We start from the raw sequence: 21,389 nt of genomic DNA on the forward strand, positions 1-21,389 counted from the left end.
AACGCTCATTTACGAAATAGGCATCGAAGTCATCAAAAAGGATAGATGCAGTACACAATATACTCATAAGGTGCTTGTCGTCCACCGGACGCTAAATGTGCATACATTTATTGACCGGCAGAGGCGAGTCTATGGGAACTCACTAAGAGACCTCTACTACCTCTGCTAGTGTCTTCTTCCCCACGTTCTTCTTGATCTTCCACGCAGCAAAAGTATGCCCTTGCTGGAATATTTCCTCCAGTTCCTCAAGTGTTTGTCCAACAGTTTCAGGTTATATGAAGAACGTATGAAGGAATTGAGTGTTTGGAAGACGAAGTACATCTTCCTCGCAACGGTGTTGAATCTGGCGGAACCCCCACACCAGAGTGAAATTAAACATCTAGCTTGTGGCGGTGGTGAGGAATACAACCTGGACACAGACCTTGAGAAGAAACTTGAAAGTGCACGAGGGGACATAGGCGAAGAGAAGGATACGAATTATACTACTCAGCCAGAAATTGCCACGAAACGTGGCCCATCGTTATAGCGAGACCGCAAACAAATAACTAAGAATACATGATAACCCCATAGGTTATGGAGGTATCGTGTTCGATGATCAAAATTCCTTGAATGCCATGAGGTTAATCGGGGACCGTATGGACTCACGTTCACCATCAACTACACCCCAGCGTCCGTAAGGCGCCACCAAAGAAGTCCATTAGGAACGTCCCGACCAAAAGCATAGGTCGACGTCCCCAGTTGTCAATGTATATGATGCAGGAGTTATGAAAGCCGGGTTTAAAACGTACTATGTACAGACTAAAGGAATGAGTTTGGCGTAGTCGACAAGAAAGCAGTACACCTACCGCGGATATGAAGTTCCCTCGAGGACCAGGAATATCCGTGCCTTGAAAAACGTAGACAATGTAGTACAATCTATCGACGATGCAGAACCTACATGATAGGACAAGTATTCCAGTCAGCTGTGACCATATCTGGAGTGCCATACCGAGTGCAACGCGACAAGAAATGTCAGGTTTCAAGAGATCATAATTTAGTACCCTCAGTTCGATCAAAGAGGACTCGGACTTATTGCTTGCTGCTTCGTACAAGCTCGTTTCTGATATCACCGTCGCCGTGTAAATCTGCTAGAACCTGAAGTTCATCTTCCCTGAAAACACAGTAAATGCGCTACCAGGTTCATGAAACCTCGCCACCTTCTGTGACCAAATAGCCATCGAGGGACCTCCATACGTACATTGAAGACAATGACAGGAATCAGTTGCAGACCCCATGGAATACGGAAAGAAGCAATTGGGGTGTTGTTGCAGATAGACAAAACGGTCCCGGATACAAGGCTCGGTCATTTCCGGGGTCATTTCCGGTTGATAGATTGGAAACGATGGCACTGACTATGTATACCAACGAAATACCAGATAATAGCTAGTTATTTGTACTGTACACCACGGCCGTTTCTACAGCGGACCATGCCGTGTAATATGATGATGACGACGACGCGTCCGGCAACAAGCATTCTTCTATTCTGCTGGTAGCATCAAAGAGGTGAACCGTAGATGGACTTAGATACAGACAACAGAAGCACAATGCAGAGCAGAGCGAATAATCTGGCATACTAAACCTGCTAAAATGATGGTGTTCTTGCGACCATAGCGGTCGGCCATCTGGGTTACCAAAGTGAGCACTGAGCGAGCCTCAGAGAGAGCCGTCAGACATAGCGGTTACAATCATATCATAGCTCCTCGAGCATTAAATCCAGGCTATTTACGATAATCGGCTTTGAGCTTATGGTTTTGTAATTATTATAACAGACGACCTACATGAGAAAAAGTGTACCACTCGTTCTATAAAACGAAGATCAGTTGCTAGCAGTATCCTAGAATGTTGCATCTCTTTCACACAGACTCCTGAGCACCCTAGACATGGATGAAATGTCTAAACAAAAGAGATCTCCACAGATATACGAAAATGAACCTAAGATATCCTGTGATTCATGGAGTCAAAAACAAGCCCTTCAATGCAGGCGGTTGGATGCAATCCGAGAAACAACGAAACAATAATTATTGGCCAAGAATCTTACTGAGGAGAATTTTCACATAATCACGTTTGGGAGAATACCATGAGAAGCGCACTCCTTGTCCTATCGGATGTAATTCTGAACGGCTTGCGGATAACAGTATGGTTCTTGCCGTGGATGAGTCCTACATTCAACTTGCTGAACGACATCAATGATCAACCATGAGGGTTGCACGAGACTATGCATCGGACCGGTGGTCCGTGCCATAAAATTTTGTGCCTGAATACAACTCTCCGATGAGCTTCTCGTCCTATTATCTCCCTACTCAACCCATTCAGTGACGGCAGTAAAGACTGCCCCTCATCTAGAAATTGACATATCGTCAACTTGCAAAATTACATAGCTATGGCGATTAAAATATGCTGAACAACTTATGCGGATCTTTCTCATTACCGGACAAGATTTCGGGTTTTCTTTCTTACAGCTTGAGAGCGCAACACCGTGAATGCATACCCTATAATAATATCGCCAGGTAGCTGTGTTATGTATGGCTCTCAGTCAATGACGGATATTCCTAATTGACGTACTTGAAATCTTGGATACTTGTCCAAGGAGGTATATGTTGCTGCTATCAAACTTGGCTCTATGGCGCCCTGGAATTGACTAGAAATATCAGAGCTTCTCCAGCCTGAGCACTATGGGCCTTTCGCTGTTTTCTTGCTCAAGCTGTCGCTTCCAACATTTCTGAATTGGACACGTTGGGACATCAGGATGTCCGTCGTCCAAGGTCTTGTGCAAAGTTTGAATTCAATACTTGCTGATAGGATTACACACGACATATAACGACTTGTGGATCCGTGCTTACGAGCATTGGCATATATGCATGATGACGTCTTTCTATCACCGGCTAGCCCATGAACGTTTCTCGCTTCCGCTGACCGCTTTCAGGCTCGCGAGTTGTCCGATAGCCAAGGTTTGCGTGGCTTCTCTTAAGGAAGCAAATGGATAATCGTATGGGCCGACCATCTCTACGCTATGCCAAAGTTTTATGGTCCTATTATTGACGATGAGTTCGGATGGAGGTATCAGCATTTTTCCCGTCACCCTTAGGCTCTTGTTCTTTTCTTACCTTATGCTGCGGTCAGAAGATACAGAATTGGATCGGATAATGCTTGATCCCCAAATTATCTTGTAGGCCTGGTATCTACTGGACTGGACGCTGAAACATGCACCACAATCCGGCCTTCCGAATCATCCCTCATCAAAATACGCTGCCTCGTCACGCTCGTTCGATTTTGGATGTCTTTGACCGTTCCAGTCTTTCCTTACCCCAACCTATAATACATCTTGGATAATCCTCTGGCATGTCCCAGGGGGTCTGAAACTAAGAACTTCTGCCGATAGATTCTTTGTCCATACCTTCCGGCTGATTTGATCCTCCAGACTTTGAGCTGTGCATGTCTTTATATCATATCGAACACAACAGAAAGTACATGATCACCAAGACGCATACAAGACGTCCTTCGAAAGTCACTTGATTGACCTGGACTGGTCATTGTTGAGTTTTTCTTGCGTGCTATGATCAGGGGATATAGTGCTTCTGCTGCGGCTATGTTCGTCCCAAGTACAGGCATACTAGGATTTGATAGGCAGGAAATACGGCGGTTCTAAATCATCTCTTGGTTGTCTGGATACTGGATGGACTATCGAGAACGCCGTGATGACGGATAGTCTCCAGGCCATGGTCAGAGGGCCGATTAAATGTCCGAAGAAAAGTAGCAATCGTCGGAACCCGCGTTACGTTCAGCAGGCTCGCATGGCGTTCAATCAAAGGGTACTGAGCTGCCAATCTTCAAGATGAGAACAGATAAGTTACCATATTCCAACATTACAGCTCCTACACCATTGCTATCATGTCCTCAAACTAAGTTTCGTTCCGCTCCATTAGCTAGAAGATCCATCACCGAGAAATCCGGACCAAGTATGCGATGCGCACGATAGTCCCCACATCGTACCGTCCCTGGGTACCACAAGGTACGGCCATTGCAACTAATTGTTACTGCCTAGCACTTGAGGTACTCTGGTTAATTGATTTCGAGGGTGCCGCATACCTTTTCGTAAAGATCAACGTGCCAGCGTGGATGAAAACCTGGTTATCGCAGTGGGACGGGAGTAAATACGTTATTTGATATTTCCTGCGGCGGTCTCGGGCGGAGGTTAGAAGCGATGACCCCACAGGAACATCCTCCTTGAAACCGCCGCATTGTGAGGCGGGTAGTAGACATCAGGGCCTACTAGAGTCTAACAATGAAGTATGTGGAGCCCCATGCAGTGATGACCGTTCACCATAACGAGGCCCGGTTTGACCGACGAAACATATCGGAGATAGCTTACATGTATGTGATGCGGTCGCCATCAAACACAGAGAAGCATCAGTGAAGTCGACAGTCGATCTTTCGATCGCCACGTCGGAGCAATAGACGGGAACAGTGCGGATTGCTGGCTCATGCGAGTCACCATTTCCAAGTTGAACACCGGACCCCTTTGATGTTTCATCTGAACGCTACTAACTGTTGGGAGTTTGACGATCTGTGAGGCTGTAAAAGGATGTGCTGGTTGCTGGTGACTAGTGATTGCTTTTCAACTGATCAAAGTCCCTTCGAGATTAGTGCCATCATGGAATTCGAAGTAGCTCGAATCCATTCCACTTTAACCGTGAGCAGCCCCCCCGGACGGAATTCGCGATTCCTGATTTCGAATTTCGCAATAAACGTTCGATGCCAGCTTTGTCTGCAGATCTCGGGTAGAACACGCTTCTACCGCAAGTGCTCCGAGCTTCAAGTTACGAGAGGTGACAATCGAGGGCGATCATGTTGCCTCTCGAAAATCATTGACACAGGAAAGAAATAAATTCTTGAGCGGAGCAAATAGCCAATACAAAAGCTGGGATCTGGGATCAATCAGAGCTGGGCCTGCTCCAAAGAATGGAGCTCTTCGTGAATCCAGGTCTGTCGGCACACGCCGCTGACCGTTCCCTTAGCAGTTCCTCTGCGCTTAGCGCTGGCAGATAGAAGTACTTTCATCATATGGTTTCCAGCTACATCAGATGGCTTTGTGTATTCCCTTTCCCAAGCTCACGGGAATCGGAATGCGATTTCGAGAAATCTTCCTGCTCCGGGACGAGTAGTAGTAATGGACTATGGTCCTGGGAGTACACGCTCGGACCTTGCTTGTGGCATCATGAATGAGGCTTTCTGATCTCGACCACTTTGCATGTAACGTATAGCACATCCCTGACGCGGCACCGAGGTGGCCAGCACAACATGACGGATTCTTCGCAGAGCCAACCCTTATGGCCCTTGTTGAATTGAAACGCCGTATGTGGAGGGATAAATGAACGCAAAATTGGCAGGGTGGTTCCTAACTGAAATGATGGGCTAGCTGGGTCTGTGACAAGCGGACGAAAACATGGCTGTAAGGGTGACCGAGGGTCCTCCATCAGGGAGCGGGAGAAGCGCCGTTACTTTTAGCAGGCGCCTAAGATTGGCCCAATCAGTTTCGTCGAGTAAGCGCCGGAAGATGAACAGCATGTGTAACTTGACTTGTCACATCCTTGGGATGCAGCTAACGATTCAAGTGAAGTACAGGTTTGCGGTTTGAGGAAGTGGGCCTTTCAGTCACTTGATATACATGATGGACCTTTACACAATTCCTAGCTCAAGCAGCCTCAAGCTCAGCGAGGAATTTATTCGAGGTCTCGTCACCAGTCTTCTTGAGAACCTGGAGTGACATATTAGTAAATGAAACAGCCGCATGTCAGCTCGAGGCAACGCACCTCAATCAATTTCTCGACGTATTTGGACTGAGCTTCCTCTTTCGAAGTACCCTTAACTTTGTTCCAAGCATCCCTAAAAAACGATGTATGAGAATTCGAAGCGTAAGAAGTCAGAGACACACCATTTGGCTTTGCCCACAAAGTCGAGAAGACCTGGACGTTCTGTATTAACATCGCCGATGGTTCCTTTGATTTCGTTAGAAACAGACCAATAGAATGATGTATCACTGCAGACCTTGCTTGTAATAAGAGTAGAACTGTAAATCACGGCAATTAGATCAAAGATAGAAGCAATAGGAGTTCGTTCGGCTTACATAGAGTTGGTCGTCCTGGGTAGGCTTGACGGGGCCGTCCTTGGGAAGACTCTGGACGATCTCTACAGCCTTCTTGAACTGGGATTCAGACATGGTGGTTCGAGTACAAGGGGCTCGGAGTGAACGACAGGGTAGTTAAGGATGTCGGCACTCGGCACCCGGTTCCGTCGTTATCGATCGACGGGAAAATCCCTGGTAGAGCTCAGCAGGCAAAAGGGATGACTCTGATAATCATGATTATCCATCCGAAAGTCTCTTTCGAACGTGTGAGGCGCATTCCAACTGCGCATCGTGGATACTTCAATCAAGGTACTACTCATAATAATGAATTTCTGTACTTACCGGACCGCAATAAAGAATCAAATTTCTTCCTCGATAGGTGTAAGCAGTTTGGCGTCACCGTTCGAAAATGGCTATGTCACAATATGTCACGTACTGTGACTCTGGCACATGGGCACAGCCACAGCCAATCTTATTGCTTTGTTGCGACTTTGCTGTCAACGCTCCGTAACGCTTCCTGTACACAACTCCCCGCGTCGACGACGGCGACTTGACGACAGAATGTCTGCACCTGCTGCGGCTCCTTCAGCGCAGGAGGTTCAACGAAAGCTCTCTGTCCACTCTGCTGCCAAAAGTCCTAAAGTAGGTCTGCGATCTGCATTTGTGTGGGCAACGTATTAACTGCTCGACAGCCCCAAAGCATTTCGGTTGCCGCTGTCTCTGGAACAGATTCGGATTCGGATTCCATTTTAACCCCAGATGTACACTCAATATCGTCTTCTGGACTGGTCACTGGCGTTACTGGCTCAGTTCACGGCTCGGCCCTTACCCAGGCCCCTCTTTCTGCCATTGCTGAAAGGAGGTCTAATAGCGGGGAAGATACCGAGGATGAAGATGATGAGGAAGAGGGAGGCTGGAAATCTGCTAACAGTAGGGTGGGCACTCATGATTCCGTTGACGAAAGTGTCATCAAGGCCGGCTATTTATGGAAGAAAGGCGAGCGAAGAAAGGTCAGCGACGTTCGCGTTCTGTGCTGTGCGTTCCCTTATGGCCTCCGTAGACATGGAAAAAGCGGTGGTTCGTCCTACGACCGACTCAACTAGCTTACTACAAGACGAACGCCGAATACCAGCTACTTCGCCTTTTGGAACTATCAGATGTCCATTCCTGCACACAAGTCTCGTTGAAGAAACACGAAAACACATTTGGGCTCGTCTCGCCTGTGCGAACCTTCTATCTGCAGGCTGAATCACCGGGCGATGTTCAGGAATGGATCACCACCATCGATGAAGCCAGACAAACTCTTCTTGCCACAACAACTCCAAACTCGGTTTCTAGTCCTATCCCTATACCCAAAATGCAAGACCGATCCAGCAATGTCTCTCCGCCAATGATAACACCTTCTCCACCCTCATATCCCAATTATGCCCAAAATGCACCTTCTTCAGACTCGGAAGATGCCTCTCCTGTAGGTCAAAGGACTTACTCGGTATCTTCACAACATCGTTCTAGTATCACTTCTTCACCGTCGAAAATCCCAACTGGAACGGTAAAGGATCCAACGAAGAGTGTTCTTTCTGGCTACCTCATGAAGTGTGGATCGAAGCGGCGGAATTGGCGTAAACGTTGGTTTGTTCTTTCCGGTGAAAAATTAGTATACTACACGAGCCACATGGTCAGTGACGTTTTGACAAAGTAGCTGAGGGAAACTCACATTTCGTAGGATGCAAAACCTCACCGACAATTTCAGTTGACGGAGATTCTGGACGCTCTCGAATACGACTTGCCTGCTCATCGACAACCGCTCGCAACGTCGCCTCCCATACCAGCCTCGATGGAGCCAGATGACGATCACAGTGATCATACTTTCAAGATTGTTACGACCAAACGAACACTGCTTCTTTGTGCGCCGAACGAGGAGGACGAAATCAAGTGGCTAGGCGCGATACGAGCACTAATTGCTCGTAGATCTGGTTCCGGTGTTGTCCCTGGTGAGACTACGAAGATTCCTGCCGTCACAGCATCCATAAGCCCGAATGGTTCCGGATTTACGTCTGGTTCGAGTGGGGGTATCAAAGGCAAGGTTCGAAGGGTGAGCGTGAGTGGTTCCGGGGTAAACCCTGGCATCATAATTGAAGAAGGGAGTCAGAATTAGTCTTGGTTGGAGAAATTGCAAACGTTTTCCCACTCGTCCTCTCTGTTTTTCCGAGTCGCTCATCTTTCCTTGCTATTTTTATTTGCTGCGAAGACAAGACATCAAGATGGACACTGCGTTCCCTTTACTTCGGAACACCCATTTTTGGTTGCATCCATACATATGCTGATTTCCTAAATTGTTCATACTACTCTTTGGCTTGGGGACTGTGGATAGAATGCTTTCCGCTGTTGTAGTTGTTGCAATGGAGATGTCTGATCTGTAGTAGTATCGATCAGGCAAGTCTTATGTTGGTGCCCCTCCCATTGTGCTGTTCTCCACGATGTGGACGGAATGCAGGGCCGCCAAGCGCGGAGGAAGTCAACGTTTGAATAGCTGAATTCCCAGGACGATGCTAGGATGCTGACAATCCCACCGGCATTGACACGGATCGAGAAGACGGCGTATACTTTGGAGACCGCATATATAGCCTGCTACCATTCAATGCTTCAAACAGCCTCTAGCTACAGGAAATTTTCATCAACCATGCCCCGACCTCAATGGCTGACCGAGACTAGCTGGACTCAGAGCTTCAACTCGATTACGATCTACATGAATTAAACACAATCCTGCGGTCACTATAAAAGTCAAGCTAGCACAGAGTTTTACGGCAAGAAAACAGGCTGAGCAAGTGTGGAGATTGAAGGGCAGGGGACCCCGGGACCGCGTGACAAGTCAAGATCAGCCATCTCCCAAAGGGAACGGTTAATGTCCGTAACTAGTTATACATATATCACAAGCACACTTGCCTCCATGGCCAACAGTACCACTGTCTTCCCATACCTTCATCGCGCCCTACACTGTACACCAAGCTATCCTTTTCCTCTCATCTTTGTTACCATTCGTCGTCCCCACTTAATGTCATGCCTGCTGCCAAGAACGGCATCAAGAAGCACGGAGCGCCCAAAGCCAAAGGCTCTGTACGCGCAAAGTCCGGCTGTTACACTTGCAGAATTCGAAGAAAGGTTCGCCCTTTCTTCAGCACCAGTCCCCACCATCATCTTCCTAACCACCCAATCTCTTTTTCTTTTTTTACTATGTGGCGCTATGGTCCGTATCTAGAAATGTGATGAAGATCGCGACGAGCAAGGCAATTGCAGGTCCTGTGTTCGCTTGAAGCTCCAGTGTCTTGGTTTCGGTTCTAAACGGCCTGAATGGCTCAAGGTTAGTCTACTGCCCACCCACCCTACATTGTGTGGCGTCGCCCTGATGTATTGCAGGAACAACACACTAAGCTGCGGGCGGACATTAAGAACTTCCTCGCAGGCAATGGCATGATTAAAGGTCATGCAAGTTCCAATGGTCGGGACAGCAACCCAGATCAGATCCTTCTTCTCCGCCAGGAGGACGACTCTATGTCTTCCTCCGAGAGCCCTGACTCCAGAAATGTCGACCTACCCATGGTTGGAGGCGAGTACTCCAGGAACACCTCTGCCATGCGCGACGAACCTTGGTCTGCTGTTGCCAGCACCTACGTTGACGCAGCATATACCGAAGACGGTACGCCACATCTTTGCTTTTTGAGATATCAGCTCTGAATTCCCATGTCCTTCTTAGCTCTGGAGTTGCAGCTACGGCATGAATCTCCTTATGATAACGATCCCCAGGCGTACGATATAATGCACTACCCTAATAGCCTACCCGGATGTAAGAACCTGTACTATTAAATATGATATTTTCATGTAATAACGACCTTTCGTAGGGTCGGGTGCGAATCCTTCAATGCGAAGCAATCTTGCTCCTTCCTACAACCTTCTTTTCACAATGCCTGATGATGATATATACTTCGACTCCGGCCCATACTATCCTACCCCTCCAATGATTCCTGGAGGATCTGCTGATGAACTCGTCAATCACTATCTCGATGTTGTTGTTGGTATGCAATTCCAACTGGCCGACAAAATCAGATTGCCTCAAGTTATATACGACGCCGTCGAAGGTGATTGTTATCGAAATGCAGCCCGTCTTCTGGCGTTCATACACCGAAGACGCGAAGCTGTGCCTTCGGTGCCCGCGCTGCAAGACAACACCCCGAGGCGCCAGTACGATGAACTCAAGCTTGTCTTAAGCAGAGGTTCGTCGTACACCGAGGACGAGGCCATGGCGTCGTTGACTGTTATCTCGTCATTCCTCTTTGACGGTGGAAAGGGAGAATGGCAACGTTGGCTAGAGGTAGCGTTCAACTATTCGCGCATGGTCCTCGATCGTTACATGTCTCCCCGTGAGGCTCTGATATCGTGCACCGAGAAGGAACGCTTTCTCGTGAAAACAGCCATCTGGTTCGATGTCCTGGCGTCAGTAACGACGCAACATCCGCCGCTCTTCTTAGCCATCATCAGAGAACTGTTCGCTCCTGACGCGAGTGGGATTACCGAGCTCTACGAATCCATCCCGACTGAGCTTTCGATGATGACAGTAATGGGATGTGAAAGCCGTATTGTCTGGGCATTGGCGGAGACATCGTCTTTGGCATGTTGGAAACAGCATCAACTCAGCAACGGCGTGTTAAGCGTTCCTTCATTAGTCTCAAGGTCTCAACCGATTGACCTTTGCCTTTCCGAACCTCTTGCATTTCCTAGGGCTCACATCGGCGTTGATGAGGCGCGCAATCGTTCTTCTGAAATCTTCCGGACATCAGCGCGCGTTTATCTACGCTCAGTCGTATCTGGCGACCATCCTGGTGTAGCAGAGATCGCAGCTTCGGTCCAGGATGCCTTGAATGTGCTCAGCGATATGAACCGTTGCTGCTCTGCCCCTGTTCGCACCGCCGTTGTTCGAAGCACTGTATTTGCCTTCTTCGTGTGCGGCTGCCTGACAGATAATACGTCGCACCGCAATATCCTTCGTGCTCAACTCGCTGGGGAAGGATGTGTCGGTAACTGTACCGCACTGGTACAGCTACTTGACAAAGTCTGGGACATCCGGAGTGGGATGAGCCGGAAGGACCCTGTTCCTTGGCGTCAAATTCTGCACAAGGAAAAAATGCTCCTGGTATAAGTATTTTCAATCGGCTTCTCGTTTTCCATCTCTATGTTTTCACCAACTTTGGACTCGGAGAATAGATAGTATCGAGTCCTGCCGCTTACATGTCGAGCAAGTCTGTTACTCATATACCTGGCCTCACTGGCTTGTAAAAGATGCATCCCACTATAGTATAAGTATAACATCGTAACATTACCACTAGCAATTACAACGCATTGGATCGTCGTCGGGTGCCGAAAGCATGGAGCAGTAGTGACTCGCGATGACCACGGATTTCGGTCCCTTAAAACACAGCCACAGCCAGTTCGGCAGAAGGATACGCAATACAGAAGCTTCTCGTCCCTGTAAATGGGAATTTCGTCAAGTGTTGACCCTTGTGTGTGTGTGTACTATACTATACCGGTACGTTCGGGGGATTAGATAAAAGGATGGCTTCAGGATGGATTGTGCATTATTTATTTAAAGGGAGACAGGAAGGATACTCAGCTACAGCAGCCGAACGAGTACACAGGATATTTAGATCCACTGATTTGACATCGGTACAAAAACAGACGCGACATAAATGAGGACGTGGGATTATTCAGGGGCCCCCATGTGCCCTACCTTCCGTACCCTGTATATCGGTCACATTTCAACACCGTCGGCTCGAAAACATGGGCCGATGGACAAGGAGATGGAAATACCATCGTATATACAAAGTCAGGGAAAACAAGATTCAGGAGATTCACCCTCCGCTTGGGCCAGATTATAAAACAAATTCGTATATTGCATATATAATCAAAACCTGCAAATATGATCTACCACTCGGACGTCAACCGACATAGGTACAAAGAAGAAACATAAAGGCATCACCTAGAGTCATCCGTGTCTCAGGTCTGCATATTTTATGCTCCTTGGTAACACTCCATCACCCCATCAACTAGTTCCCTCCGTTTCCATCTCCTTATATTCAAACCCCTTCTAACACGGCCCACGCGTAACCGGCTTTCCTGCGGACCCTTTCCTATCAATTAGTCACGCTTGCTTTCTTGTTCCGACTTTCTTAAACTCAAGCCTCAGCCTTGTTCAGACTGTTCGACGTCCTCGACGGTCAGATTGCCCGTGTCCTTGCATGGACTATACAGCGTCCATACCTTTCAGATCTTCGTCGTCTGCCCCCGCCTCCTCAAGCGTGTCACCGTCACTCTATCCCGTATCAATGGCCCCCGCCCCCGAAGATCGCGAATCACCCTCTTTGAGCAGCAGCAGCAGGGGCACACCAACCTATAATACCGTTGATTTACCACGCACTCCTTCCGCAAGTAAAGGTGGCTGTTGGTGAGTGCGACGCCATCGCTTTCTGACGCGCAAACCTAATCGACTACAGGACGTGTCGTCTTCGCCGAAAAGTGAGCTATTATTACACCACCCGATTTTAGCGCCATATCTTAATTGTTTGTCAGAAATGCGACGAGCAGCGCGAAGGCGACTCATGTCGCACCTGTGTACGTCTAACCATCGAGTGTCTAGGCTGGGGTCCCAAACGACCGGAATGGATGCGCGTGAGTGGGATGCTCCGTTGTTTCCCAATCCCCTATTCATTGTCTTTGCCAGGACAAGCACGCTGTCGAGGCATACAAGGCGAACATCAAGGCAAAGCTGACTCGCGCCGGTCTCATACGGGGGCAACCCCGGACTTCCATGCTACAAGCGCATGCAGCTAAGCCTGCCACAGGGTCGTCGCGGACATCAACCTTCCATCGTCTTTCGGCACTCTCTCCCAAGTCCCCCGAAAAATCTTCCAGCACGGCCTCATCATTAGCTCTCGACGTCGACCCCCGACCCTTTGATTATCGTTTTGATCAATCTCGCCTGGGTGGAATGCCGGGCATGCCCGGTAAGCTTGAGTGAACCTCCATGCCATGCATATCGCTAATAATTCACGGACATAGGCCCATCAAACGGCTTTCATCAACTCCCGGCAGCATCCTACAGCGACTCTAATGTCAACTCCATGGATTTCGGTGCATCGATGTACCAGTACTCACCACAGTCATCGTCGGTCCACAGTGAACCCTTGGACTTCGATATGAGTCTGTACGTCGCAACAAACAGCAGTGACCAATTCGACTTCAACATCCGCCCCCCGTCTCCCATACAAAGTTTCCCTCTACTTGCTGGCCAAAACTCCATCCAAGAAAGCCACGTCATGTATTTCTTCGAACATGTCAGAAAGACGAATCTTCTTTTTTCCAGCAACGCGCTCACGAATCTTACGTATACCGTGAGTTCCTACAAGTCAACCGGATGAAATGAGCGTTGGCTGACAGGTGATGAATAGATGATCGTACAAGAACCTCGGGGGCCCGTTACTAATGCCGTTTGCGCCTTATCAAGTCTCCACTTCACACGAATGCGTGTTGCGCAGGGCTTAGAGGCTCCAGATCCCAATCCGGAACACTCAACAGCGCAATATTTCCATGACGAGGCTGTATTTCAACTCGCTAGTGGGAAGCAGTCGAAATCACGTCACGATGAAAGCGATGTCCTTGCCGCGTTGTACCTTATATGTTTTTCCCAGATGGCAGGAAGTACCGTTGACTGGCCTCCTATGCTGGCCATCACCTTGGAATGGATGTCTCAGACGGGACTTCCAACTAGTGAGAACCCGAAGCTCGTCTTGACGAATATGAGTGCGTCCAGTCAATTGATCGTGAAATGCACCATGGTATGCTTGTCGTCCATCCGTTGGACGCAACAACTGACCTTGTCTTTGTAGTGGATGGAGATCTTTGCTTCATTTACATTGATGAAACAACCCAAGCACCTGGCACTGTACAGATGTCTGCTTGGCGATCAGAACGGATTTTGGGGACACATGCAAAGGAGTGACCTGGATTTTCAAGGCCGAGGGCTTCATATGGAAAACCTGACCGGATGTCCTGACGAAGCGATGCTCGCCCTTGCTGAGATATCTGGGCTGGGCCAGTGGAAGGCATCCGAGCAAGCGAAGGGATCCCTGAGCTTCCGTGAACTTGTGCGGCGCGGCGATGACATAGAACAAAGACTGCGAAATCGGCAACGCGAGCCGTCGAGTTTTGGCGAACAAACACCACTACACCCGAACCTGATGCAAGCGACCATGTCTGATGCAGGAGTAATATCCTATCCGGACGAGATCATGCAATTGGTTGGAAACGTCTTTCGAGAGAGTGCACTATTATATCTTCACACTACAATCAACAATGACAACCCAGGTGCGCACCTTTGCCTCTCAGCCTCCTCTATTCGTAACGTTGCATCAGCTGTACCCGAAATCGCCGCCTCGGTTGATTCAATTATACAGCTGTTCCATCAATTGGCACCCTCGGAGATCGACCGGACTTTGGTATTTCCTGTATGTCTGGCGGGATGTATGACAGACAACTCATCGCATAGAGAATTTCTAAAAGCGAGGCTGCAATCACAGGATGAGAGCATCGGAAACTTGTTGCGAACGCGATTAGTGATGGAAGCTGTATGGCAAAAACGCGATACACGTAGTGGCCCAAGCGAATGGAGAAAAACCTTGCGGGAACGGTGTCCTAATTTGCTGCTGATATGAATCCAATACCCTTGAACTAACTTAACACTCACCTGCTACGCAGTTATAAAATTTTCGCCTTGTATCCATAACCCGACTTGTTCTATATCATAAATATTAGCGCTGTAATGTATATCACCACCGAAAGGTCAAAACCTATAAGAATAAGACGTCGACAATTAGTCGAACGAAAGTGAAGTCGTAGAAAGTGTCCAGAATGCATAAGAGGGGTCGGGTCGACCCAGCATATCGTTCGCATACGTTCTGGTTGCACGGTAGGAACCAAAGGAGGGCCAATGGGTGAAAACTCACATTCTGATTCCGCAGGATGTGCATTTCCCGGCAGTAACGGGAAATTGGCACGGGGAACTACTGAACGAAGGTAGTGGTACATGGTGGTATCATTGGAATTAGAGAGGAGAGACGGTGAGGGCTGCAGCAGAACGAGGGCGAAAGGATGAGGTGGAAGATTAAAAGGAAAAGAAGGATGCATGGGCGCAACTGCCACCGGCTCATTTGGTTGTATTTGCCACCCATCTATATACCGAGTCAATCGGCATATCCATATTTCAAGGTAGTCCGATGCCAATGCATCTGTCTTCCGTCGACCGTATGCCATCTGTTGTCTATTCTGTCTGCTGTTGTAGTGGTAACTTCGGTCTTTGAAGAGGTGTAGGCAATTCTGTGGAGGGCTTTGCGTGAGCTTCGGAACATATTTACCATTTATTGCTACCATGCCAATACCATGTGCGTGGTGGGCGCGGGCGCTGGCGCTGGTGGCTAAATGTATCCTATTGCCAAGCCTCCTATCATGAGAGTAGGATAAAATAGAATCGACTATGTATGATGCCATAACTTGAGCGAGCTTATACTTTTTTTAATTGGAGGAACGACGACGAACGCAGAGCTAGTTTTCCATGGCAACGGGAGAGGGAAGTTTACACACTTCCCCTCTACACATTAGTGATTAGCTTTTAACCATTATGTCTCGGATCACGGTCGCAATGGGCACATCTATGATACCTCTTCGAATCACAACGTCCGTTTCTTACCCCGGAAGCAGCTTTTCGGTAACAAGCACTAGCTATAGCTCATAGAATCAAAGTACTCGAAGCACAGTATACATACTAGTTCTATGAACATCAAATGCTCGTATCAACTTTTTTTTAAGTCCTTAAAACCTTTCCTTTTTGTATACCTGGGTTCCCCCTCTTTGGTTTCCACCCAGTTTCCACTCCTCATTTAAATATCCTTCGAACACTGTAAAATACTAATTGTACACTTTGACCTCACCTTGGGCCTAATGTTGCTCAATCATTTCCGAGACCCGTAAACCAATATTGGATGCCAACGCCGAAAACAGAACGAAGCATAGTATCGTCGGTCCATACTTGTCATAGTACAGCCCTTCTGCTCGTCTCTGCCTCAGACAGAGAGCTCGATACAGGAAGATTGCTGCAGAATATGCGATGGCCAGTAATGCACAGCAGGTAAACAATGCCGCGCTGATAAGACCTCGAGAGTCGTCCGGTGAGGTGAAGTTGAGTAACGTCGTAGCTATGGTACCAATGAACACGGACATATTGAGCCATTTCTAGGGAGGCGGCGCTTGTAAGATACTGATATCCATAGTTGTGGTGATACTCACCAAGAATGTTCTCTCGGTAGCGAAGTAGACCTTAGGCTCAATGCGAACAGGAACAGAAATTCTTTTGCCAGAAGGCGCAGTCCATTCTCGGACCAGCAAACGATCATCAGTGCCGGTCACAGATTTTCCTCCACCTCCACCTCCATCTTGTTCAGGTTCGAGTCCTCGTTCCCGAATTTGGCTTTCACCCTTCAGACGCGTTCTCAATGTTTCGTCAAAAGCGGAAGACGGGGCCAAAGGATCGATTGAAAGTGCTCTCGCTTTGCGGTCAGCTGTCGACTGTTGGATTTTCTTTCCCCTCAAGAACGCTGTCCTTTCATCCGTCTCCTCTTCGTTGTCGGCTTCAAGGACGCCCTCATCAGAAGATGTGACTTTGCTCGGCTTTTTCCCATTTACGAGCTCTTTGACACGTGCTTCCTTCAGCATTTGTTCGCGATAAGCGATGGCAGCGGCGACTTCCTCTCCGCTGAGACCGGTGCGCTTGTGTTCATCCTTAGCAGGAGCGACGTCCATGTTCTCATCTTCTTCTCCTTCAGAGACAGGCTCAGCATAGCTAGGATGAGGCGGCGTTCGTGAGTCTGAACTGTCCCGTTGTTCAAAGGATCCCTTCGAAGACGAAATGTTGGAGGGCCTTTCGATGATTGAGAGGTAGCCAGTGTCAGGTTTCAAAATGTCAGTGTCCACTGATGCATCTCGTCAGTGCAAGGTTCTAGACTGTAGAGAACCCAGGAACATACTTTGGGGCAGCCAAAAAGGAACCAGGTCCACCCGGTTCGGCAGGAGGGTGGCACAGCCATGAATGAATTTACTAAGTGTCAAGTCCGTCAATCCATTATTTGATGAGGATAACGGGACTCGTACCTGAATTTCGGTACCGCTTCCACCAGATGTGATTGAACCAGATCTGTGACCCACTGTGGTGGCTCTTGTCCTAACTGGGTTTGGAGTTTGACTTCCAGGACTCCATACCTGGAGGAGTGAAAAGATTTAGTACGACTACCGCGATGCGACACTGATGCTCACTTGAAGAGCTCTTTATCATCCTCAGGGAGCTGTTCAAAAGGATAGTCGATGCCGATATCTGTTCGACGCCAGTTATTACCGGCGCGCACCCGGTCGTCCCAGTTGTCTTCTCTGACCAAGGTAAGCTCGGTGTCCAAGGAGATTCGCACCCGAGCGTCACCCGGTAGTTGGAACGCAGTCCGGTTGTAAAAAGAGCGCATCACTAGTCTCAGCATGAGACACAGACCACAGGTTTTATCGAGAAAAAAGACATACCAGGCTGAAGTTTTCGAGTTAGAACAGTATACTGGACTTCATTAGCCAGTTGAGTCATGGAATCGACCTCCTGTTGTGTCTTCTTTCCTTTCTTAACCAGTTGCTGGAATTCAGCGTCCATGGTATACTCTCCTCTAAGAAAGGCGTTGACTAAATGCTCTTTTATGGGAAAACGGGCTTTAACAGATTTCTCCCCGGTCCAGTCTTCTCGATGAGTCTTCCGCTCTACAAAAATCTGCCCCTATCGTGAACAATTATGAAACATGATAGATATTAAGCACATACAGTTTTCGTGGTGACGTCGCCATACCATCGCAACCTGATAGCCTCCGCGCCTTCTGTCTTTTCAAGGCGACCGAGATAAAGCTCGAGGTCTTCATTGTCAAAGTAAATGGAGGTGATGGCTGCGCGACGTAGTCATTAGTAAATTGTAAGAACGAGGGGAAACGAAGGGCCGCACCAGCATCTTTCTGCTCAAATTCCTTGTCAGGATTAAAGACTATTCGATGTTAAATAACTGTTCTGAAGAGTCATCTCAATCTACACACCGAGAACTGGTAAATTTCTCAAGATGGCCAGTTTCAGCGAGACCAAATTATCTGGATGGACCTTGATAGTTATGTTAACAGAAGTCTGACGGGACCGCAGTAAACGTACCCAGTATTTTGTTGTCTGTCTAACAAAGGCGCTCTGAGACCCACCCGCACTTGAATCGCCTTGAATCGGATGACCGCGAGTCCGTACCAAATCATAAAGTTTGGAAAGCTTGACAATAAGGGCATCCCAGTTATAGCGATAAAAAGGTCGCTTTTCAAGGTAATCTTGTATAAATGTCGTCTTCAAGGAGCGAGATGTTTGTTTCTAGGAACACATGAATCGTTTTGCTTGAGACTCAAGGAGAAGACACACATCGTGTTTCTGTAACCATGGTTAGATATAAACAGAAGGAGATCTTTGTGGCGGACCTTAAGAATTTTCATAAAGCCAGTGATATTTAGCTTGGTGTACAAGGCTAAATCGTGCACATCTGCGACGAGGGTAGCAACTTCCTCCTCGAGACCATGGAACCTGTTTTCCAAAGCATCGTAAGATTCGTCGTCACTGAGCTCCTGGTCGGTTTCGTCGTCGTCATCTGAGCCAGCATCTTCTTCAAAAGGTCCACGTTGTTGGGCCTCGGGGTCCGTCTGTTGAGTAGAATCATCTGTAGCGGTAGCACGGCGTTGATCAGAAGAGCTTGAAATCTCATCCTCGACCAGACGTTTGACATCTTTCTCGGCATCACGAATTCGGCATGAAAGCTCGGAGGCCTGGAAATTTGTAAGTATATCGGCCAAAGAGGGGGGACTATATTATGGTTCCAATCTGCTGCGCAGTGACTGCCGCGCGATCGCTGATTAGCGCCTCTCGAGGAGAAGCACATACCTTTTCCTTCTGAAAGTCGTGAATTTTATCTAACTCTTGCTCCAGACGAAGTCTGAACCCGTTTTCATCCTGGTCATTCCAAGTACGCCCAGTGGTCCGTGCCTTCAGCAATTTCGTCAGGGTCCATGATTTACGATAAATATGAACGTAGAAACGGACCTTGAGTTCCCGCTTTAGACCATTGTAGTCGAGATAAAAAGGGCGCCATTCATTGTAGAGATCAGTCTGTGAAACAGGTCAGCCTCAATTGGTGCTAGTTTTAGGAAGAGTTACGTTGATTTTCCTCCCAAACTTCATTATATAGCTGGAAGGATATAGATTCCTGTGCAAAACAAGTGCTTTCTCAGGATCATCTTCTGGCTCAAACGAAAGGAAAACATACAAATTGAAATAGATCACCAACGTGTGTGAGAGCTTGGTGGTCGGAGTTCGGATCCAATTTCGTCCAATTCGGATCCAATTTCCCAATTTCCCAATTTCGTCCAAAAACGTCCATCCCCTGCTATGGCTTCGTATCCGTCGTGTGCTGCGCCGTCGACGCAAAAAGTATTAATGAGCCCGTACAAAAAGTCTGATGCGGTGGCAAGATCAAAGATTCTGTTGCTCGGTTTGCGAAGGTAAGGCTGAAATGTGCTGTTTCATAAGCCTGATTCTTTATGTCAGGAGCGGCAAGACTTCAATTCAGCAAGTCCTGTTCGAAAATTTACCGCCGAAACAGACTTTTTATCTTGAAACGACTACGAGAATAGTCAAGCATACATACGAGTGCGTATATCAGTATCGTCCATGTATCCATGGAAGTGACCAGGTCTCTACGTTAGTACAGTCATTCCTCTCGAAATCTGGGACTGCCCAGGGACTATAACCGTCGAAACGCTCGGGGCGCCGTTGTCGCAATTCTTGACCATTATCTTCGTGATTGACATTCGAGTATGTCTTCACCTTTTATCTTTATCTAGACAAGTTTCTGAACACCCCACAGGATCTCTACAACCAACCCATCTCGAAACTTGTAGAGTTCATTGTTGCGGCGTACCATGAGAATCCGAATGTCAATATTGAGGTGTTTGTTCACAAAGCCGAGAAGCTTCAAGAGGACGACAAGATTGGTCCATCTTTTTCTTCGTGACCTTGGCTATCGGTTGTTCATTGTTTTTTCAGAGAACTTCAGACAGATTAATGAGCGCGTAACCGACCGACTGTTGGACATTTCTCCAGATTATGAACAGATGCCTCTCAATTTTCACCTCACCTCTGTATACGACCATACATTACATGAAGCCTTTTCCCGAGTTCTCCATAAGTTGATCGACTCTTTACCGTTCCTCGAGGACCTTCTCAACGTATTCTGTGCTGTATGGTTTTCTATCATTCTCGTGAGGCGCATTGAAACAGATACCCTTCAGAATTCCCAATCCCCAAAGGCTTTCCTATTTGACATAGCTTCACGATTATATATCGCTACCGACGCGTCACCCGTCGACTCAGCTACTCACAATCTGTGCTGTGACTACTTACAAATGCTGAACTCCTTTGGACCTCTTTATAAGTACACATATCTTTGGCGCCTTCGATAATTAGTGCTAACCACATTTGTTAGATCGGCATCAGCCAGCTCTTCCCGGCATCGGAAACTATTACCACCTGTGCTTTCCGTGCCGTCTCTGTCTGATCATGATCAAGAATCCCCAGGTCGTACGACACCGAGTGCAGGAGCGTCAAATTCCAAACAGCGCGCCAAGGATCTTTTTTATCCAAGTGCCGCGGCGTTGCTGCATCCTTCAACTCCGGGGACAACACTGACTTACCACTTGATCATGGAACACCTTGCACTGCTTGCTATCATGCCGACACCCGTGTTTGAAAGTAGACGGGGACTTGTTGAATATAATGTAGTCTTCTTTCGCGAGGGAGTGCAAGAAATTTACCAAGTCGAGCAGGAAGCTCGGAGTGGCGGGTAATAAATATCGTTGCCTGCCCTTACTGACAGTATGGTAGGTGTGGTGCGTCAGGCAGTATATTTATTTCTGATCGACTTACCAGTTAATTTCAGCCCCAAGGCAACGTTATGGAATGGACAGGCTCTGAGTATTGGGGAAGGAATACAGGCAATCACTCGGACTTCCGACGTTACCTGGGC

At 47.9% G+C, this 21,389-nt stretch overlaps 7 protein-coding genes across 7 annotated transcripts; 4 read left to right on the forward strand and 3 right to left on the reverse strand.

Annotated features, from left to right (window-relative positions):
- Positions 1-19: 19 nt before the first annotated feature.
- BT62DRAFT_411495 (uncharacterized protein) lies at positions 20-661 on the reverse strand. Its single transcript, XM_043180821.1, has 3 exons — positions 646-661; positions 144-545; positions 20-91 (listed from the first exon to the last, which is right to left on the reverse strand). The coding sequence occupies exon 2, from the start codon at positions 454-456 to the stop codon at positions 166-168; it is 291 nt and encodes a 96-aa protein (XP_043044775.1). The 5' UTR covers positions 457-545; positions 646-661; the 3' UTR covers positions 20-91; positions 144-165.
- Positions 662-5,608: 4,947 nt separating this feature from the next.
- Positions 5,609-6,634, reverse strand: BT62DRAFT_411551 (Acbp from Moniliophthora Perniciosa). The gene is made up of 6 exons (XM_043180822.1): positions 6,506-6,634; positions 6,164-6,445; positions 6,085-6,106; positions 5,972-6,035; positions 5,850-5,922; positions 5,609-5,794 (listed from the first exon to the last, which is right to left on the reverse strand). Exons 2-6 carry the CDS (start codon positions 6,254-6,256, stop codon positions 5,732-5,734), a joined length of 315 nt encoding a protein of 104 aa, XP_043044776.1. The 5' UTR covers positions 6,257-6,445; positions 6,506-6,634; the 3' UTR covers positions 5,609-5,731.
- On the forward strand, positions 6,634-8,616 carry BT62DRAFT_942084 (PH domain-like protein). The gene is made up of 4 exons (XM_043187817.1): positions 6,634-6,805; positions 6,856-7,173; positions 7,224-7,838; positions 7,887-8,616. Exons 1-4 carry the CDS (start codon positions 6,725-6,727, stop codon positions 8,316-8,318), a joined length of 1,446 nt encoding a protein of 481 aa, XP_043044777.1. The 5' UTR covers positions 6,634-6,724; the 3' UTR covers positions 8,319-8,616.
- Positions 8,617-9,126: 510 nt separating this feature from the next.
- BT62DRAFT_942088 (uncharacterized protein) lies at positions 9,127-11,609 on the forward strand. The gene is made up of 5 exons (XM_043187818.1): positions 9,127-9,322; positions 9,420-9,521; positions 9,578-9,857; positions 9,915-10,004; positions 10,060-11,609. Exons 1-5 carry the CDS (start codon positions 9,221-9,223, stop codon positions 11,352-11,354), a joined length of 1,869 nt encoding a protein of 622 aa, XP_043044778.1. The 5' UTR covers positions 9,127-9,220; the 3' UTR covers positions 11,355-11,609.
- Positions 11,610-12,347: 738 nt separating this feature from the next.
- BT62DRAFT_961019 (uncharacterized protein) lies at positions 12,348-14,922 on the forward strand (the record flags this gene model as incomplete). The annotated part of the gene is made up of 8 exons (XM_043188579.1): positions 12,348-12,656; positions 12,706-12,727; positions 12,782-12,880; positions 12,933-13,215; positions 13,271-13,602; positions 13,660-14,046; positions 14,098-14,575; positions 14,624-14,922. Exons 1-8 carry the CDS (start codon positions 12,451-12,453, stop codon positions 14,920-14,922), a joined length of 2,106 nt encoding a protein of 701 aa, XP_043044779.1. The 5' UTR covers positions 12,348-12,450.
- A 1,047-nt stretch (positions 14,923-15,969) lies between these two features.
- BT62DRAFT_961020 (SPX-domain-containing protein) lies at positions 15,970-19,677 on the reverse strand. Its single transcript, XM_043188580.1, has 16 exons — positions 19,632-19,677; positions 19,523-19,571; positions 19,409-19,474; positions 19,250-19,351; positions 18,793-19,134; positions 18,737-18,745; positions 18,485-18,688; positions 18,376-18,436; positions 18,288-18,326; positions 18,113-18,231; positions 17,828-18,062; positions 17,573-17,774; positions 17,411-17,518; positions 17,287-17,357; positions 16,550-17,232; positions 15,970-16,495 (listed from the first exon to the last, which is right to left on the reverse strand). The coding sequence occupies exons 2-16, from the start codon at positions 19,544-19,546 to the stop codon at positions 16,202-16,204; spliced, it is 2,559 nt and encodes an 852-aa protein (XP_043044780.1). The 5' UTR covers positions 19,547-19,571; positions 19,632-19,677; the 3' UTR covers positions 15,970-16,201.
- Positions 19,678-19,877: 200 nt separating this feature from the next.
- BT62DRAFT_883249 (Gtr1/RagA G protein Gtr2) lies at positions 19,878-21,210 on the forward strand (the record flags this gene model as incomplete). Its single annotated transcript, XM_043182740.1, has 6 exons — positions 19,878-20,014; positions 20,071-20,179; positions 20,232-20,358; positions 20,411-20,604; positions 20,656-20,798; positions 20,850-21,210. The coding sequence occupies 6 exons, from the start codon at positions 19,878-19,880 to the stop codon at positions 21,208-21,210; spliced, it is 1,071 nt and encodes a 356-aa protein (XP_043044781.1).
- Between the last annotated feature and the right edge of the window lie 179 nt (positions 21,211-21,389).

The sequence above is a fragment of the Guyanagaster necrorhizus genome, assembly GCF_019112545.1.
Source record: "Guyanagaster necrorhizus MCA 3950 unplaced genomic scaffold BT62scaffold_3, whole genome shotgun sequence".
NCBI lineage: Eukaryota > Fungi > Basidiomycota > Agaricomycetes > Agaricales > Physalacriaceae > Guyanagaster > Guyanagaster necrorhizus.

Excerpts from the sequence above, each read along its gene's own strand:
- BT62DRAFT_411495 (XM_043180821.1), bottom strand. The coding sequence starts at position 456 with ATGTCCCCTCGTGCACTTTCAAGTTTCTTCTCAAGGTCTGTGTCCAGG.
- BT62DRAFT_411551 (XM_043180822.1), bottom strand. The coding sequence starts at position 6,256 with ATGTCTGAATCCCAGTTCAAGAAGGCTGTAGAGATCGTCCAGAGTCTT. Across the intron at positions 5,923-5,971 it reads TTTGTGGGCAAAGCCAAATG|GGATGCTTGGAACAAAGTTA; the intron begins GTGTGTCTCTGA and ends ATCGTTTTTTAG. Across the intron at positions 5,795-5,849 it reads ACGTCGAGAAATTGATTGAG|GTTCTCAAGAAGACTGGTGA; the intron begins GTGCGTTGCCTC and ends ATGTCACTCCAG.
- BT62DRAFT_942084 (XM_043187817.1), top strand. The coding sequence starts at position 6,725 with ATGTCTGCACCTGCTGCGGCTCCTTCAGCGCAGGAGGTTCAACGAAAG. Across the intron at positions 6,806-6,855 it reads CTGCTGCCAAAAGTCCTAAA|CCCCAAAGCATTTCGGTTGC; the intron begins GTAGGTCTGCGA and ends ACTGCTCGACAG. Across the intron at positions 7,839-7,886 it reads TATACTACACGAGCCACATG|GATGCAAAACCTCACCGACA; the intron begins GTCAGTGACGTT and ends CACATTTCGTAG.
- BT62DRAFT_942088 (XM_043187818.1), top strand. The coding sequence starts at position 9,221 with ATGCCTGCTGCCAAGAACGGCATCAAGAAGCACGGAGCGCCCAAAGCC. Across the intron at positions 9,323-9,419 it reads CTTGCAGAATTCGAAGAAAG|AAATGTGATGAAGATCGCGA; the intron begins GTTCGCCCTTTC and ends GTCCGTATCTAG. Across the intron at positions 9,522-9,577 it reads AACGGCCTGAATGGCTCAAG|GAACAACACACTAAGCTGCG; the intron begins GTTAGTCTACTG and ends GATGTATTGCAG.
- BT62DRAFT_961020 (XM_043188580.1), bottom strand. The coding sequence starts at position 19,546 with ATGAAGTTTGGGAGGAAAATCAAC. Across the intron at positions 19,352-19,408 it reads GTCTAAAGCGGGAACTCAAG|GCACGGACCACTGGGCGTAC; the intron begins GTCCGTTTCTAC and ends AAATTGCTGAAG. Across the intron at positions 18,232-18,287 it reads ATTTGAGCAGAAAGATGCTG|CCATCACCTCCATTTACTTT; the intron begins GTGCGGCCCTTC and ends TACGTCGCGCAG.